Below are 12,057 nucleotides of genomic sequence, written 5' to 3'. Positions count from 1 at the left end.
TTCTGAAGTAAAATTATAGACGCATACCTGTATTAACTACATCTTCAGAAAGGGGTGGGCCGATCTGAAAAAAAAAACAACTCACATATTGTATATACAACACTGCAAAGAAGAATGTGACCCCTAAATTCCTTTGAGGAGCTGCTTTAATTCTTTGTAGACATTTCCAGAATGAAGATTATATTGTCCATCATGGTGGACTTCACAATTTTGGCATCCAAGACCATTGGGTGTGAGGGAGTTGGTTAATTACTTTTGTTTCTTGTAGTCACTAGCACAGAAGTAATGTTAATTTCTTTACTTTTATATTAACAAATTATACATGTTTCAAGCACTACAGCTCACTTATGGCAAACGAATATGATATTAATATGCTTTATATTTATATGCTTTATATTTATAGCTCAGACAAGCTAAAGACATCATTTTATGCTGAAATCTGCAATTCTTTCAAAACAGATCTGAGGGTTTTTTCTTACTATTTATTCATGCTACAGAAGTCTAAAAGAAAGCTGCCACATGCATATTTTGCTGGAAACAAGCATAGGTGATTTTTTTCTTTTTTTTAACCCGTGAAAATATTATAGTGCCATAATTTTGCACTCCTAACAAGGAAAAATTATATGATGTCAGATATGCAATGAATTTTTTGATTTAAGGACTCAGAATGAAAACAGCCAGTTCTGGCTGTTGAAATCTAAAACTAGAAAACTATGGTAAAAGTCATCATTGTTATTGCATTTCATTAATCTACAACCAAGAAAAAAGTGACTTTGTAATGAAAAGGAAATGCTTGGTAAAGCCTGGCATTTTAGGTGAAAGACTTGGAAACACTTCTGAGTGATTTAAATAAAACTCCTCATTGGAATTTGTGGCTATTGAGTTTGTTTTTCTCATATTTGCACAAAACTGGCTCTCCAGTTGTATTGTTACATAGAACATTTATTAATAGGATTGGAGTTCATATGTTAGTAAGAAAGGAATTTAAAAGTGAAGGCCAACAAATTAAAACGTACATCTCAAATCTGCAAGCAGGTCAGAGAGCCCCAGATTCAGGGTAACCATGAGAAGGTGCATGAAAGACTATCCATTTCAAAACAAACATCTCCAAAAGTATTTCTGCTGTGTGGGTTTTTTCTTTTTAATTATTCTTTCAAACTCAATAAAATTCAACAAATAGAAGGAATATTCATTGCTTCAGAAGCAATATCATGGCCTCAAGTTGCACCAGGGAAGGTTTAGACTGGATATTAGGAAGCATTTCTTTACAGAATGGGCTGTTAGGTGTTGGAATGGGCTGCCCAGCGAGGTGGTGGAGTCCCCATCCCTGGAGGTGTTTAAGAGTCGGGTTGACATAGCGCTGAGGGATCTGGTGTAGTTGGGAACTGTCAGTGTTAGGTTAATGGTTGGACTGGAGGATCTGCAAGGTCTTTTCCAACCTAGATGATTCTGTGATTCTGTAATAGGCATAGAGAAAATAATAGAAAATCTCATTGTACATTTAAGGAAAACGAACTTCAACTCCTAATCATTAGTGAAGCTGAAGTATGATTGTACAGAGATTTAGGAAGTCAAATTCCAATTAATATGAGGCTTTAAAAGATATTCCTAAACCAATTACTTGTTAGCTAAGAAAAGCAGGAAATTATAGCATATTCATGACAATTATTTGAACTAATTAATCCCCGCTGCACAGTATGGGGGATGTTGCTCTACTGCTAGCGATGCCATGTTCTTGAATGAATTTTAAAACAGAATCTAAGAGATCCAAAAGCAATATATATATATATATATATATATATATATAAAATATATATATATATATATTTAAAAAAAAAAAAAATAGTATGACTATCCTGACAAAATAATAAACAAAAAATTAATTCTCTCCAGGTCCTTTGTTGTTTTCATAAATTTCTGTTATCATACTAATGGAAATACACTGCTTGAATGCAACAGGCTCTCTCGTGCACAAGGCAGTACAAAGAGGGCTGTATAAACAGAGCAAAAAATCTTTATCCAAAAATCTCACACTTCAGATATGAGAAGTGACAGACAGCTGACAGATACTGTGAAGGCATCAATATAAGCCATATGTTGAAGCAGAGTCTTAGTGACTGACCATTGCTCACTGCTATATTTGGTTTCTAGATCAAAAGTTTTCTGTGAAAAGTCTTGAAGGGCATTAACAAGGTGGTTTTGTAGTCATTGATGGAAAGCTCTTCCCATGCATGAGGGAAAGTAGTGAAGAAGGCAAGAAAGTATTTGTTAAGGTGACAAAAATAGTAGTGGAGGCCAGTCACCAGGAGAAGTTAGTGGAGGGGTCAGCCTTTCAGTGTTGAACAAGTGAAGTGTTCGGAGAAGCTGGTTTAAGACACAGCTTGTGGAAGTATGTAGCTTCTGCTTGACTTAACCCAGGAGGCAGAGCCAATGAAGGGTGCTCAGAAGCAGAGTAGGAGGAAGACCAATGTGGTTAAAGGGGTAGGAATATGAATGGACATGAGAAGACCAACACTGCATTTGTTGTGTCCACCATAAGGCTTCACACTGGTGTCATCCAGTGAAGCCCTGGAAGAGACTTTCAGATGTATGAGCATCTAGTATGCTACAGATAAACTCTGGGGAGTCTCTAACACTTTTACACTGTTTGTAACAGCATGGGATCTTCACTAGCAGTATTCTAACACTGTACCGGCCACCTTGGCGATTTGTTACAGAAGTTTTCTGTAATGCTGCATAGAGTTACTGAAGAAGAGTAAGCAACCGCTGCATTTCCCACATATTCTTATTTTGCTGTCAGTAAGAACATGCAGAATAATGTGATTTACATAACTCTATCATTTGTAAAATCAGAACTCTTTATAAAAAAATACTGAAGATCTTTTGGACTGAAAAGCATCAAAGAAAGGCCCAGCTCAGGTAGGTATACTCTTACCTTCCACCACATTACTGCCTACAGTCAATAACAAAAATGCTGTCTGTATTCACAGGTATCTGAGGTGTTACTACTGGGCGGTTCGTACTTTAATCACAATTGGTGGGCTTCCAGAACCACAAACTCTGTTTGAGATAGTTTTTCAACTGCTGAATTTTTTCCTGGGTGTCTTTGTCTTCTCCAGCTTAATTGGTCAGGTAAATAAAAAAAAAAAAAATAAATCAATAACTACATATGTTCAAATTACTGTAATGATTATATATTAAATTTAATGGAGTTTAGTTCTGGGAAAAAGCTTAGCTTCCATCTGAATGTCCCTCTATTTAACTGTCATCTTTACTTACTCTTCTGACAAATACATGTGTTAATCAGTTCCCAGTTTTGTAGCCCTTTTGCACACAAGGTGATATAAAGCCAAGACTCTGCAGGACATGGATGATTCTTCAAAGTATGAATAATTCCTTTTTTCTTTCTCACAGCCAGTGAGAAAGTTCCTTAACATTCACATTATGTTGTTAAGTCTGATATAAAAATTATAATTGTAGATATAATATCAATATGTACAAATTATTTAATGTCACGCTCGGTACTACTGCCAATAGAATGCTGTTAATGGAAATCCCATTTTTGTCAGACTGGAATTCTGCTTTTTTCTATAAATCACAACACATTTGTTAACCTGAAAATTAATTATTTTCTATATGTCTTCACTCTCATCTGACAGGAGGGGAAAAAAAAAACAAAAGCCCATAGCACAGCAAATCAAATCACTTTGCAAATGAATAACACTGAAATGATTCTGGCTTGTAACTATTAAACTTGGGCTTTAGATCCCTAGGTTTTAAAGTACCTTGCCTACAGAAAAACAAATGCCATGGTTCCTATATAATACTGTGTCTTATTGGATTCCTGTAGAAATCATTCCCGACTTTTTGATTTGTACATGTCTGCTATTGGAAGAATTATTATGAAAAAAATAAAGATGAAAAGTGAAATTTAATTTTTATTTTGAATACAGGATTCAAAAAGTTCAACAAAACAGTTCAAAATTGCAAATGTCTCTTGCTGTTTAGAAGTACAAGAGACAACCATCATGAAACAGACTACTGCCTATAGGATTTAAAATTCATCCACAAACAAGAATTACCAAAAATAAAACAAGTATCTAATATAAAATATTTCTTCTAGAGAACTATTGATTTCAAGTATATTGGATTAAACTTCAGAGTTTACAAAATTATATTTTTTTCCTAAATTGATGTAACTGTCAATGACAGTACCACACAGATTCTGCAGATTAGTTTTTGTAACCGGTAGAGTCACTTGCAGACTCAAACCTTAATTTTTAACACACAGACAACTTCATAGCAGTTTGTTATAATTTATAAAGAGCTCTTAAAATTACTGAGTTATTCCTGATTTAGCACACTGGCCTAAAAATTGTTATTGCTACAGCAATCAATTACATCTCTATAATAAAGAGGAGAACTCAGCCCACCAGCACATGAATCCTTGGCCACTGCAATATGAAACCATTCTACTAAAAACTTGACTATATAGTTAGGCTTCCGAAGAAGGAATACCTATGAACATTAACTCATCCACTTTCTAAAAACTAAATTACATTTGTGTTGGTGTGTTAAATGATGTTCCTGCAGTAAAAACTTCAAGGTCACCTTTCAGCTCAAAGTGCGTTTTTAGAGCATGATCTAGATTCTCTTAACTATTTAAATAGTGGTAGGATCTTAATTCTAGTGGTGCCAGTTGATGTTATTAGAGAAATTTAGCCCAGTTTGCTTCAATTCTGACTCATATTGCACACCAAATGCGAAGTAGTTTTATTATGGAATTTTAAGTGAAGCATCATCTATAATTTTCATCCATGCGTAAAAATATGAAACAGAAGAATAAAAATCCAAAAATGATCCCTTTAAAATCATATACACTTTCCAACACAATTAGACTAAACCTGTACTGCTCCTGAAAAAAACGGATGAAGCACCTATTCAAAACATGCAGATGAATGTATTATTAATCAGTGATTTTGAAAAAAAAAGTGTTTTATTCTTTTTATATGTTGTTGACAAGATATTCAAATCAAGACTATTTTTATTGAAATGTGTAGTAACAACAACTGATATTTGCAGATGAGAGATGTTATTGGAGCAGCAACAGCAGGACAGACCTATTACCGTTCCTCTATGGACAACACTGTCTCCTATATGAACACTTACTCTATTCCAAAAGCGGTCCAAAATCGTGTTCGAAAGTGGTATGAATACACATGGGACTCTCAAGGAATGCTGGGTAAGGCTTTCCAATTCCAGTTACGTAGCAGCTCCAAGTGAGAGTGGTTGTACAGATACACATATAGGGTGAAATTCACATTTCTTTTCTGAATTGCATTCAATGTACTTTAGAAAAGAAGAAACTCCAAAGCAATATGATGCTTACTACTTCACAGATTCTATTATTTATACATAGCTACAGTAGTTATACAGTAGTTATAGCTACAGTATAGTTATAGCTACAGTAGTTATAGCTACAGTATTGTAGCTATAACTTCAGACAAGATATGTAACTTAAAAGACAATATCTTAGTAAAAGCATGTTAGCAGTTTTCTCATTTGAACTCATGAATGCTAGAATAGCTCCATTAAATTATGCATTTTTCTGTAAGTGTCCATTTTTATAGACATTCTTTTATGTTTTATATTTTCTAACTAGTAGAGTTTGATTTTCTTTTTTTCTTTTACAGACGAATCAGAATTACTGGAGCAGATGCCAACAAAAATGCAATTAGCCATTGCAATTGATGTGAACTTTGCCATTGTCAATAAAGTTGACTTATTCAAAGCAAGTAGTTTTGCAGAAGAATGCAGAAATGTGTGGCATTCTTGAAACAGAAACCTTGTTTTGTGCATCTTGCAACACTTAAGAATCTGTTAATATGCAAGGCAAAATAACTCAAAGAAATCTGTTAATGGAGACATGTCAGGACAAAGCCAAGTGCCTGGATTTAAATTTTTTGTGTCAAAGTAGATATAAGAAAAACAAATGAGATTAAGACATAGTCCTGTTATATCAACATACTAAAGCTGATGTCATGGTCAGATTGTAAGTGATTTCAGAGTATAACTAATCTCAAGAATCAGATGTGGAACGTAATTTTTAATACAGCCCACCTTGCTGTATATTGCCTAAGTCTGCCTGAGAGATCACATATGCTATGTCTTCTGGAAACATAACTTTGATGTAGTGAATGCTACTTTTTAGGAACTGTTGTGCAAAGTAGCCTTCTCTTTATTATCATGATAGCTTTCCATAGATACAATTTACATGTAGTACTTAAGACTGGATTTCTGACACCAAAATGAAGAGACACTGCATTTTTAGAAGCAATGTTGAAATACAGTAAGCTTAACACTAATTTGTTTGTTAGGGTAATTACATATCTCTTTATAAACATTACATAGCTTGCACAGTTTCTGCCACATTTGCTGAAGATGTGGAATTCATACATTCATAACAACACTTGACACTATCTGGGCTTTTTCCCCTAGATAAGTAAAAAATATTCACATAAAAGACCATAAAGCTCTGAACATAGCACTAACTGAGCTTCCATAGCATTTCTGATGTACAGAATCTTACTTTGCAGAAGAGATGTTCAACCCAAAGAGCACTCTATAAGTATTTAAAATGACAAACATTTCAGTCTTTTCTCTTCTCTAAAAGCTGATTCAACGTTTTGAGTTTCCATTCCACTTATGAAACCCTAGATCATTCATGTACTGTTGAGTTTTGCTGCCCAGTGTAAGCACTAATAGTCACTTGTGCTACTGAATTAATAGAGAAAACCATTCTAATTATTTTAACAGGGGTGCGATACCCAGATGATATATGACATGCTGTTAAGGCTGAAATCCATTGTATATTTACCTGGTGACTTTGTCTGCAAAAAGGTGAGCAGTGTTGTCTCTTTCAAATAATAATTATAGTATGTATTTTAGAAAAAGAGTTCAGATATCGGTCAACAGTGTCCTTTAAATAAAGTTAATCCTGTGTGAATTAAATACCATCAAAGTAATTATGGTAATCTGTGTAATAATAACAAATGTGCTCTCAAATTTCAACCTGGAACAAGACAATATGGATTTTATTACTTAACATCATCAAACATAAAATTATAGTAACATGGGAAAGTATTTAATGTAAATATGGCTTATCTAATGATACAAAGATTATTTTTTTATACATCTATACATACAAACCTAGACTACAGATCTCAATCTCTGATGCTTTGTATGTGCTTCATTTGTGTACTCAGAAACTCTTAAGTGAAATTATCCAAGAATGTAGAAAATACACTGCATTCCATACTGCTCCTTACAGCAGGATTTGATCTTGCTCTACCTTCACTCACAGCCCTGAACCATCTCCTGACTTCCAGCTGAATGCTGTCACACTGTCCCCTTAGAAAAGCATCTATCTTCTCTTAGCATTTTGGCTCAAACATGGCCCTACAGTAACAGGTGGATGGCTCAGCTTCTGACCAAGTAAGCTCAAATCTCTTTTCAGAAGGCATGGAAGCATACTCATGGGCAGGGTAGGATGTAATGAAAGCGTAGCAGAGGATGAAGTATCAGTACTGTTACTGTTCTGGCAAGTGACCCACAGTTCATGCCACACCCAGAGTGACCATCAGAACCCCTTTACTTGTCTTTAGCAGTTCTGGTCCAGCATGTTCACTAATGTCCTGCTCCCTCCAAGAGTTAAGCATATGATCCTCTTCCTGAATGCTGAGTTAGTCCCACTGACTCCACCATGTAGGAAGTTAAACATTTGTGAATGCACCAAAGGATCAGGTGTGTCCCTTCAAAGATCAATCCCAGAATTACTGTTGGCTAGGAAAGGCAGAAGAGTAGTTTGGTGTGTTTGTTTGTACACTCTACTACAACAGGGACTCTAGTACAACAGTACTCTAGTATCTATCCCTCTAGTAGGGACTCTACTACAACAGACATAATAAATGACAGTAACAGATTCAAGGACTTGATCCTATAGCCAGATGCAAAACTTTCTCAATAAGAATGGATTATGAGATATTGAAGTACCAATTTATTACAGCTTGAAGTACCAATTTATTACAGCTTGATTCAGAGCTAAAAGGCTTGTATAGATCTACTATGTGGCCAACAACCATAGTAACCCTATTAATGCTTTAACACGTAGTAGGGAATAAAGCTCTGTTGGAACCACCTCCTCCTTAGACATATGTTGGTCTCATCGTATTTTACCGAGGAGAGACTGCATGCAGGTTTGGAGGACCAAGTGAAGAGGTAGGAAGTGGTTTCAGTCCTGGATTTGTTTCTGTTGCCTTTTCACTTTTAAAATGGAGTTGCTGCTTTGCCTCAGTTACTCCAGCTGCACAAGTGGAAAAATCGTTATTTGCCTGCCTCACTGAGATGTTGTGAGGACCTGTTATGATCATGGTTGTGACGTGCATTATATATGCTTTTTATGCTTTTTTTTATGCTTATTTGTGCTTTTTATTGTATATACTGATTTATTGTATATACTGATGTCACACCTTTAAATCATATTAGATCATGTAGAGGATAATAAACAAACCGACAATCTCTTAAACCATTCAATGATTACATAAAAGTTGACAAAGTTTTGAATTACTGTTTATTTTTATTTTAAGATAGGTAAGTGATGATTACAAGTAATAGTGTAAAAACTGAAGCTTTTTAGACCATGAAGCATAGGCTTTTTTGCATTTTTTGCATTTATAATGCTGAAGGACTTTAGTTCCCCCCAGAACAGTTGATGGAAATGACTATTACAATCCTGATTATCTAGTCTTCTTTTTCCAAGTTGACCTATATGGTCTTACTCCTGTTCAAATATGGCCCCACATCACAATCAGAACCACCAAAATCAATTCCTGCATTTGAGCTCAGTGCTAGGAAAAGTACTGCAAACATTTTTTTCCCTATAATGCTGGTAAACCTGTTTATGAGAGAGTGGAAAGAGATTTAAGGAAGAGTCTGTCGGATTATTCTAACAAGAAAACACTGCCCTGCTAACACAAGGGAACTTTATGTGTTTGTGTGCTCAGGGAGAGATTGGCAGAGAGATGTACATCATCAAACAAGGTGAAGTTCAAGTCCTTGGAGGCCCTGATGGTACAAAAGTCCTGGTTACACTAAGAGCAGGAGCCGTATTTGGGGAGATCAGGTAGATTCATTCCTATTTTTAACACTTTCTTTAGAACTGGTCAAATAATCAATGGTTTGACTTCTCTGTGGTAAGCATAACAGCTGCCATGAGGGCTGGAAAGTAGGTAGGATCAACCAAGAGGACACTGCGCAAGGAGATGCAGGTACATGAAGAAAAATCTATATGTGAAGCATCTGAGACCAGTGTTTTGGACAATGTACACAGGAATATACAGACAAATTTCTACTTCAGCATTTAAGATTTCACACACCCTCCTGTTCCAAGGTCTGCAAGAGAGCAAGACATTTTATTGCCTCTATAGTAAAACTAGCTGCCCTTACACAGCAGATAGTAAACGTTATTATTAATTTCCAACAAAAGAGATAAAAATATAAAATAGCAAATAAAATGAGTTCATTTTAGGAGCTGAAGTAGGGATTAAGTTGCCACAAATCAGGCATCTAAGTTCGAAAATATATTTGTTTAAGAGCATACACAAGAAAAAGGCTGACAGACTAGATTTTTGGCTGAGTTTATCTTGAGGAGAAAATTTTTCTCTGGTGGCTACAAACATTTTTTTACATTCTCATGCAGTTGCTATGCAAAATTCATTAACTCTTCTGTGCCATGTTCCCCAATTAGCCATCCAAGTGATGGATTTTAGGCACTGCAGCTCCTGCTGAGGTTGGCCTCAGGAAAAGTAAAATACATGTGCTGCTGCATGTGATAAACTGGATCCTTGATTTCTTCCAGCTGCCTTCCTGTTATTGTTAATCCTCTTGCTAGTAGCTTTAATCTGCCTTTTGAAAAGCAGCAATCAGCTCTGTGCCAGGTTTACAGTTATCTTCTACTTGTGTCTCCCTTTGTAGTAGGGAAAACATTCCTGTTTATTCAGTGATGTTCATACAGAGCTTGCTTAGACCTCAAGTGGAAAACACCTGATGTATCCCATAGATACAGACTTTTTCATTGAGTGGGAAAGTGAAATTATATCAGCTCTTTGAGAGAAGGTTACTTGAAAGGTGTTTCTCTTTGTGACAATATAATACCTGAGCAAAGCCTAAACCAAAATGGTGTATTGTAAATTATGTGGAAAGGCTGAAAATGCACTGTTTTTCAGTAAGGGCTGAATAATTAAAATATAAAAGAAAAAGCTACAGCAGCCCAGATATGTAACACACACACAGTTTTCAATTATTTATTAGTCTTGTATTTGGAGCAAGGACTTTATTTTTTAGACTGAGAAACAATAATGTTTGGTTTTAAAACAAGGAAGGGATTTTCAAACTGTTGATCTAATACAGGTGAGAACTTGTTTCCATGTGAGAAATACTCAATGGCCTTTAAAGATCCATGTGTTACTCTTTACATAATTTCCAATATGACCAGTGAAACCATCAGCAATGTTATAATCCTATGCCTGTAGTCTTGTTTTATTCATCATTCACCTACTGAGGCAGCATACCCATTCAGACACATGTAATTTGCATATAAATGTCAGGCAGTGGATAAACTCGAGGAGAAAAGACACAGTAACTGGCAGGCATCTCCAAAATTGAAGAAAGGAAAGGACATGAAGCACTAAGAGTAGCAGTAGAGATTTATCCTCTTCCTTGTGACAAGGTGTTAAAAAATAATGAGTTTGTATAGTGCCTTTCTTTATAAGTTTTGTCAAGGTCTTCTGAATACCATATAGTGAAAGCAAATGAAAAAAATACTCTTTAACAGATGAAAAATACCTTCATTTAGCACATCCAATTTTTCCCCTCAGTATTCATAGCATAGTTATCACCTGATACCAGATTGATTTTCTTCTGATTTCTGATTCAATATTTGTTTATAGAAATAGGTCAGCTTCATTCAAAGTGGTTTACATGATTTATAAGACACTTGTTATTTAATCTTACTCTGTTCATGTAAATGCATGTAAATGATTAAAAAGTCTGAAGGCAAAGAAGTTGAAGAAACAAAAAAATGTTTATTTTTTAAAATTTCCCTGAATTATATTAGAAGGCAAATGCACGATTAATGCTCAGACAAGTCCTTTGCCAATTTCACCCTTGAAAATTATTATAGAAACAGATTAAGTAATCGAGTTGTCTTCCAATTAACATCTTACTCTCGTTATTACTTTCCTGTATAGATAATATCAGTTTGGGGAAGCAAAATAATCTCAGAATCAGAGGCAAACAGATTGGCGCTTTAATGAGAGCCTGTCTGCACAGATAATTGAGAAAGAGAGAAATTCAGCTATAACACAACACTTCATTAGCCCAGAGAAATTTACACTTTAAGACAGATGTCCTCATTCATCTGTTTACTGATATTTCCTGAAGTATTTGCTATCAGAAAATGGTAATTCTGAAAAAATTAAAACATTTATCCATTATATATAAATTACAAATTAAAAAAAAAAAATCACCATTATATATAAATTATATACAAATTTTTGAAAGAAAAATCTCTAAATGTCTGGTCTTAGGTTTAACCTTTCAGCTGCTTTGTAACTAACTTTTATGAAAAAAAAATCAAAACTACATGGAGTATTTAGCTTTGTGAAAGATTTCATTTTCCACTTTGGCCCAGGATTCCCCATGAAGTGGCAGCTCTGCTTTTCAGGGAGCTCTGCCCTTTGCTGCTTGACATCCTGCTCCGAAGCAGGGTCCAGACCTATTTCCCGTTCCTGACTCACCAGTTCTCTCCATATGCACATAGGTGCTGAGCTGAGCTGACACAACCCTGCACGTTCACCTGACATGCACGCTATTCCCTGGATCAATGAACAGCAGCTTCCTACAGAGATCAGCTACAAAAAAAAAAAAAAAAAAAAAAAAACAAAAAACACAAAACCAAACAAAAAAACAAGTTATCATTTTGATAACTTTATACCTTGA

General features: G+C 35.2%; 1 protein-coding gene across 3 annotated transcripts in view; it reads left to right on the top strand.

Moving 5' to 3' along the window:
• CNGB3 (cyclic nucleotide gated channel beta 3) overlaps positions 1 to 12,057 on the top strand; it is a 68,430-nt gene that overhangs the window by 49,514 nt on the left and 6,859 nt on the right. For all 3 annotated transcript variants that reach the window (XM_026841643.1, XM_026841642.1, XM_026841641.1), the window contains 5 exons: positions 2,991 to 3,132; positions 5,083 to 5,242; positions 5,694 to 5,791; positions 6,817 to 6,900; positions 9,063 to 9,181. In XM_026841643.1, the coding sequence (XP_026697444.1) occupies positions 2,991 to 3,132; positions 5,083 to 5,242; positions 5,694 to 5,791; positions 6,817 to 6,900; positions 9,063 to 9,181 (603 nt within the window). The remainder of the gene's footprint in view (positions 1 to 2,990; positions 3,133 to 5,082; positions 5,243 to 5,693; positions 5,792 to 6,816; positions 6,901 to 9,062; positions 9,182 to 12,057) is intronic.

Source organism: Athene cunicularia (genome assembly GCF_003259725.1).
Source record: "Athene cunicularia isolate RWA chromosome 2 unlocalized genomic scaffold, athCun1 chr2_part1, whole genome shotgun sequence".
Lineage (NCBI taxonomy): Eukaryota > Metazoa > Chordata > Aves > Strigiformes > Strigidae > Athene > Athene cunicularia.
This window is presented reverse-complemented; position numbering and strand designations above follow the sequence as displayed.